The sequence below is a fragment of the Sinocyclocheilus grahami genome, unplaced genomic scaffold (assembly GCF_001515645.1).
Source record: "Sinocyclocheilus grahami isolate Dianchi unplaced genomic scaffold, SAMN03320097.WGS_v1.1 scaffold294.1, whole genome shotgun sequence".
NCBI lineage: Eukaryota > Metazoa > Chordata > Actinopteri > Cypriniformes > Cyprinidae > Sinocyclocheilus > Sinocyclocheilus grahami.
Window position 1 is genome coordinate 65,380 of NW_015505473.1, and position 6,109 is coordinate 71,488.

The 6,109-nt window shown below is 36.2% G+C and overlaps 1 protein-coding gene across 1 annotated transcript in view; it reads right to left on the reverse strand.

Moving 5' to 3' along the window:
* Positions 1-717, reverse strand: part of LOC107600912 (adenosine receptor A2b-like) — a 5,051-nt gene extending 4,334 nt beyond the window's left edge. The window contains exon 1 of the mRNA XM_016292892.1: positions 265-717. Coding sequence (XP_016148378.1) covers positions 265-587 — 323 coding nt within the window. The 5' untranslated portion in view covers positions 588-717. The remainder of the gene's footprint in view (positions 1-264) is intronic.
* Positions 718-6,109: the final 5,392 nt, after the last annotated feature.

Consider the following 6,109-nt stretch of genomic DNA (forward strand, 5'->3'; position numbering starts at 1 on the left):
CCCCCCCCCCCCCCCCACACACACACACACACATTTTTCAAAATATTTATTGTGCCAATGACATGAGGGTGAGTAAATGATGACAAACTTTTCATTTTTGAGTGAACTATATATTCAGTTTTGGGTTGAGTGTAAATTCTGCAGCACCAGCCTGCTATAAGGCGACTGTAAGTTCAAGCAATCATGTGATCAGTAATGTAATTCTCTTCTTAGCAAATGTCTGCCTTCAACTATTACCTGAAACTCACTCACTCATTCACTCACCTCAATGGGATCTTGATGGCGATATACCGATCCACGGCAATGGCCAACAAACTGAAGATGGAGCTCTGTGTGAGGACCAGCACGAAGCAGGCAATGAAGAGGCACCCGTGAAAATGGCTGCAGAAGCCCGTGCTGATGGTGACGGCGAACGGAATGGCCAGGAGTCCCACTGCGATGTCCGCCAAAGCCAGCGACACCACAAAAAAGTTGGTGATGCTCTGGAGGTTACTGTTAAGGCAAACAGCCCAGCACACCAGAACATTCCCCGCCACAGCCAAAACTGCAATCAGGAGCTCAAGAACAATGTAGACGAGCGAAGACATGGTGCCATCAACCGGTGTGAAAGGACATCTTCAGGGACACACATAGTTGTGCTCCCGATAATTGCTCAGTGGGACTTCACTCCGCCACTCAATGGCTCCAGCAATAGGTGTGAGGACTAGCCAATCCAACCATTCCAACCAACCAACTGGTATCAGCTGCTAAACCACTCTGGGGTACACTGAGGTAACTGCAGGGTCAGTGGTGACACCCCTCTGTAAATCTCGATTTACCCGTTCTCTTGAATGAAAGATATCTTGTTTTAATGGAAAGAGGGGATAGAAATAAGCTGGTATCAGCTGCTAAACCACTCTGGGGTACACTGAGGTAACTGCAGGGTCAGTGGTGACACCCCTCTGTAAATCTCGATTTACCCGTTCACCAGCATGTCCCTTAGGTCCAGCTCAGCCTTTCATTGAAAGTCTTGAAGGAAACAGCTACTAGACTGCATAAAGCGGCTCTGGTAGACCTTCACTGGGACTTCTTATCCTGTAGAAAGAACAATCATATCGCACAATAAAAGATCAACCTCTTTGGGTCACAAAAGCAATCCATCTCGCAAACAGGAGGTCTCCATCAAAAGACGACAGGCTAAATCCAACAATAAGCTTTTATTTTAAGAAAGACTCCACAAATACGAATGAAATATTTGTGCATGCCTGCTATTTATCACAAGACCCGGGCCAGCACTTCCTTCACTGGTTTCTAGGATGTGTACAGTTGAACTTTGCAATGCCTTTGCTATTATTGGCTAAGAATTGTGAACAAGTATTCTTTTGTGCCCATTCATGTGATTCTGCTTTCATGTTTCATTGACTTTCTACATGAAATGGATAAGTTTCTTTTTTATTGGATGAATAAATGGCAATTATTATCAGTTATTTCTTTTATATCCCCACAAACACTATCGTTCAAAAGTTTTGGGTCTGTAAGTCTATTATGCTCACCAAGGCTGCATTTGTTTGATTTAAAATACAGTAATATTGTGAAATATTATTACAATTTAAAACAACAGGTTTTTTTTCCTTCCATACATTTTAAAAATGTAATTTAGTCCTGTGATGACCAAGCTGAATTTTCAGTTATTAATTTTCAGTGTCCTTCAGAAATCTTTCTAATATGCTGATTTGATGCTCAAGAAACATTTCTTATTATTATTTATTATATTTTTGTATATTTTTTCTAGTTAAAAAAAACAGCGTTTGTTTGGAATAGAATTATTTTGTGAAATTTTAAATGCGTTTTAGTTAGACCCCAATGTTTTGAACAATAGTGTTAGTTTCAGCTCTACTTGATCATGCTCAGTCTGAATTGTTCAGGTTTGGCTTTAAAAAAAAACAGAACATCTAAATATGTCTCTCTCTTTTGGGTCATTTATTGTGGTTTTACGTAGGCCTATCTAGAATGAATTGACTAACTGCAACATGCCTTCCATGGTATAGGCCACATTATCTTTTTTATTTTATTTTTTAGATTTCTTATCTTTTAGCATCAGTCTGTTTGATCAGGCACAAAAATGTGATGATTAAAGTCAGTCACTCTTCCTCTGTGTTTTAGTGTTGCTGTTTGCTGTTTTTTATAGCACAGCGTGACTTTGGTATGGCTGTTGACTCCCTCAAGTGATATAATGACAAATTGTTTCCAAAGCACAGGACTGGCATGTTGCATTTTAACAACTTTTGCATTAGCATGCATCAGTTTACAAAACGCTTCCTGTGCATTAAGACAAGGTACTTTCCATAACTGGTTAAACCATTATGAGGTATCATAATATTAACTATATGATGTCCAGACTAAAAAGAATATACAAAGTCCCTCACGAGTCACGTCATGCACGTCTGTATTATTAAAAAAGGGTGGGAGTGCGGAAATACTGTAAGACAGCTGCTCAGCGAGCATGTTATGTGTGAGAGGAAATTATGCTTAGGGTTTGGGGACCATGATAAGCATGTACTGCTCGCCTATCTGTCATTCAAAAAGCATGCTTAACAGTTATCTTGGTCATTGTAACGTAATTCTAGTGTAGTTAAGATGCACGTTTCCAGGTAACTACATCACAAGTCATTTCAATAGCATCACAGAGTAGAGAAACACATTGCTGATTACAAAAACTTTTTCTTAAGAAAAATTCGACATTTAGAGGAATGCTGAAACATTTACACAGCAGAGAAACAATGTCTGAAACATTATGAGATATTTGTTGCGGAATTCTGTGACAATTCAGCCACACATAACTATCATAAGTGGTTATTTTAAACTTGCTAAACATCTAGATTTAATGGAGAACAACAGAGAAGGATGCTTTATATAGGCTAGCTTGTAAATTACATACTTTTTTTGTAAATCATTCTATATATGGATTTATGTAGGTTATAGTGGCTGGCAAATAGCATATGAAATTTTTAAATATTAATTCAAATCTTTAAGAATTGTATTTATCTATAAGATAAGGTTTAAACATTAAAAATGCTCTAGCTAGTCATCTTTTTTTAACCCTTTTTAATCCTCTTATATGGCCATGAGGTGTGGCAAATGATTAAAAAAATGTTAAAAAATAAAAGTAAATAATGAAACAAATAAATTACAGTATTTTCACAGTTAAAACTAGGCCATAAAAGTGCATGAATAGCATAATACTTTTTTTTAAAAATAAAAGAAAATGAGAAAAAAATGCTCTTAAAATAGTTTTTAGATGGAAGTAGGCTATTACATCACATGAATATGTCACATTGCTGGAGACTGCTTGTCATGTGAACTACTTATGCCCACTGTAAAAATATACAATAAAATCAGAAAAGGTGAGCAAAGTTGTTACATTAATTAATAAAGATGATGAATTTATAGATTAGAATGAGCAAAACAATACAGGTGTCAGTCTCCCTCTGATCTAAAAGGCTGACAAAGTTCAATACTTTCAGTTAAATCACAAAGTTTACTAGAAAACAAATAGATTTACGGACTAAATCTAACGGTGTAAAAACACCGTTACTCACTTTAGCTGTTTACAAGCGTGTTTCCCCCGCGCACCTGACTTGTAGGTTTCTCCGCAAGCGTTCTGTCACTTCTGAATGTCCAACCGCAAAACCGAATACAACAAATGAGTACAGACCACATCGTTCCACGCGTTTTTATCACCCTGACGAAGTAATATATACACAAATACACTACTCTGAACGTGTTTGGTCAAGGAAAAGTCGAGTTGAGTCGCCGCTTCTCTCTACTCTGTGGAGTTGTGGTGGCTGGCCACAGACAAGTGCTGCGCGCGCTTTCACAGTAGTGACACTCACGCGCTGTGAGAGAAAGAGACCCACGCCTGGTTTAAACTATTCGAGCACTATGCAAAGTGCATTAAACACGATGTTTCCCTCCCTACAAGACCATCGTGGGTGGTAACTTCTTCATCATGCTGTCATACTGTCATTCTTCATAGTCCTTGCAGTTACAATAAAAGTTCAGATGGATGAGCCAGCACACTATCATAAATAACTAGGCTAAATAAATAAAACAGAAATAATGTAAATAAATAAAATAAAAATATATAACAGAAAAGACAACTTAGCCTACATAAATAAATGAATACACAAATAAAAGCAGTATAACTGTTTAAATAACTATAATAATAAATAAAAATAACGATAACTATAGGCTACACTGTTTATTTATTTAAAAAAAGTAGTGGTTATTTTCTGCCTTAATTTTAATCTCTCTCTCTCTCTCTCTCTCTCTCTATATATATATATATGAACAAAGAATAAATAAAATAGGAATAAAGGAAAAATAAAATAACAATAAATAAAAACCTAGAAACATACATAGCCTAGGCTATAGCCTATGAAATGGATTAATGTCACAATGAATGAATGAATGAATAAGTAAATAAATAAATAAATAAAATCTACTTACCACTGGTAATATACAACCATAATAATAAAATAGCCTATATATTAATAAAATGAAATAAAAGTATAAAATAGGCTAATTAGCCTAAAGCAGCAACTGACGTAAATTGTTAGGCTAATTTTTAGGTGAACATGATAAGTGAGAAGAGTTTTTTTAAGCTTATTAAGTTACGTCTTAACTTAACCTAGTCAAGTCTTTTGAGATGATCGTGCAGATCATCTATAATCTTGTTTTAATGACATTACAAGAAAATATAGGATCTTTTTGATCCGATATGAACAAAGACTTCAGAATACCTTAAAGTGACTTAGTAGCCTATCTGACGTTTTCAGCAAAACAAGTCTGCATAACGAACGACGTTACATCCGGGGAATTTAGTTCGAATCAAGTCTGCTATCTTCATCGTTAGTAAGCCCAGTTTGAAATATACGCAGTCAGTACAATGGCTGATGTAAACGTACGTGAGGATAAGGAAGTGAGGGAGCTGGTGGGTACCGTGAGGTTGTGTGGTTTCTCACGTACCGCCGAAACATCCTGCTTCACCTCAGGGTCACATGAAGATAAATGTATGTAATCAGCAAACCAGAGGCTGAGGTCCACCGACCAAGGACTTAAAGCACGCAGCACACACTGCAATGACATTTCTTAATGATTTGGATCTAATACATAAGCCCAAGACTTTTTTTGTGGCCCTTCAGTAAATCAAATCACAGCCTCCATGCTCACATTTTACTACAGCCTTGCTCATGCAGAAAGCCCTCAGCACAAATATAGACACTTAACCTACCCTCAGAGTGCCAGACACAATTGGTGTGAAAATGAAAGGTTATTTTAGTAGGCTAGCAGGAGGAAGTTCTTGAGTACCGCTGTTTAAATAGACCTTTTCTGCTGGCTCACTTCTTTCCACAAGAGAAGGGGTAGTTTAGATTCTTTCTTTTTTTTCTCCATTTCTGATTCTTCCCATAAGTGCTATGCAGGACTTCCAGGAAAGGTTAAATAAAAAAAAAAGAAAATTAAAAAAAAGTAGGAAAGAAACAAGAAATTTAGATGAGCATCCATTCTACAGTTTCATGCGCATGTGCCCTTGGATTAACCTGCTACCAGGTTCATTTAAAAGAGTGGTGTGTGCTGTTGAGCTCTAACTCATGTACACAAAAGTATCTTGGATTTTGGATCCATTTTGGATCTAGAAGGACAAACCTGCTCAAGCCTAGCAGAAATGTGCTGAATTTATGTAGCCTACCGTAAAGGTAATCGTTTACAGGTGCCAGGAATGACCCCACGGACCAAGAAGAGATCAATAATATCAATATATCAGTGTTTAAATAAACATGAATGATATTAGGGAAGAAAATAAATTGAGAGGGGTGTTACAAGCAGAGTTAATTTAGTATTATTTACATACTATTGTAGTATTTATTTGTAATTTAAATGAGCTTTTATATCTTCAGTTTTCATTTAATTTTATTCGATTTTAAAATGTATATATTTATATGTGGCTTTAATTTATTTTTATTTCAGTTCTAACCATTTAAAATGATTTGATTTCAGTTGCCAAGGCACATTTCTTTTCACCTATTAATATTTTAATAATTTTAGTTTCAGTTTTGAGTTTATAACAACA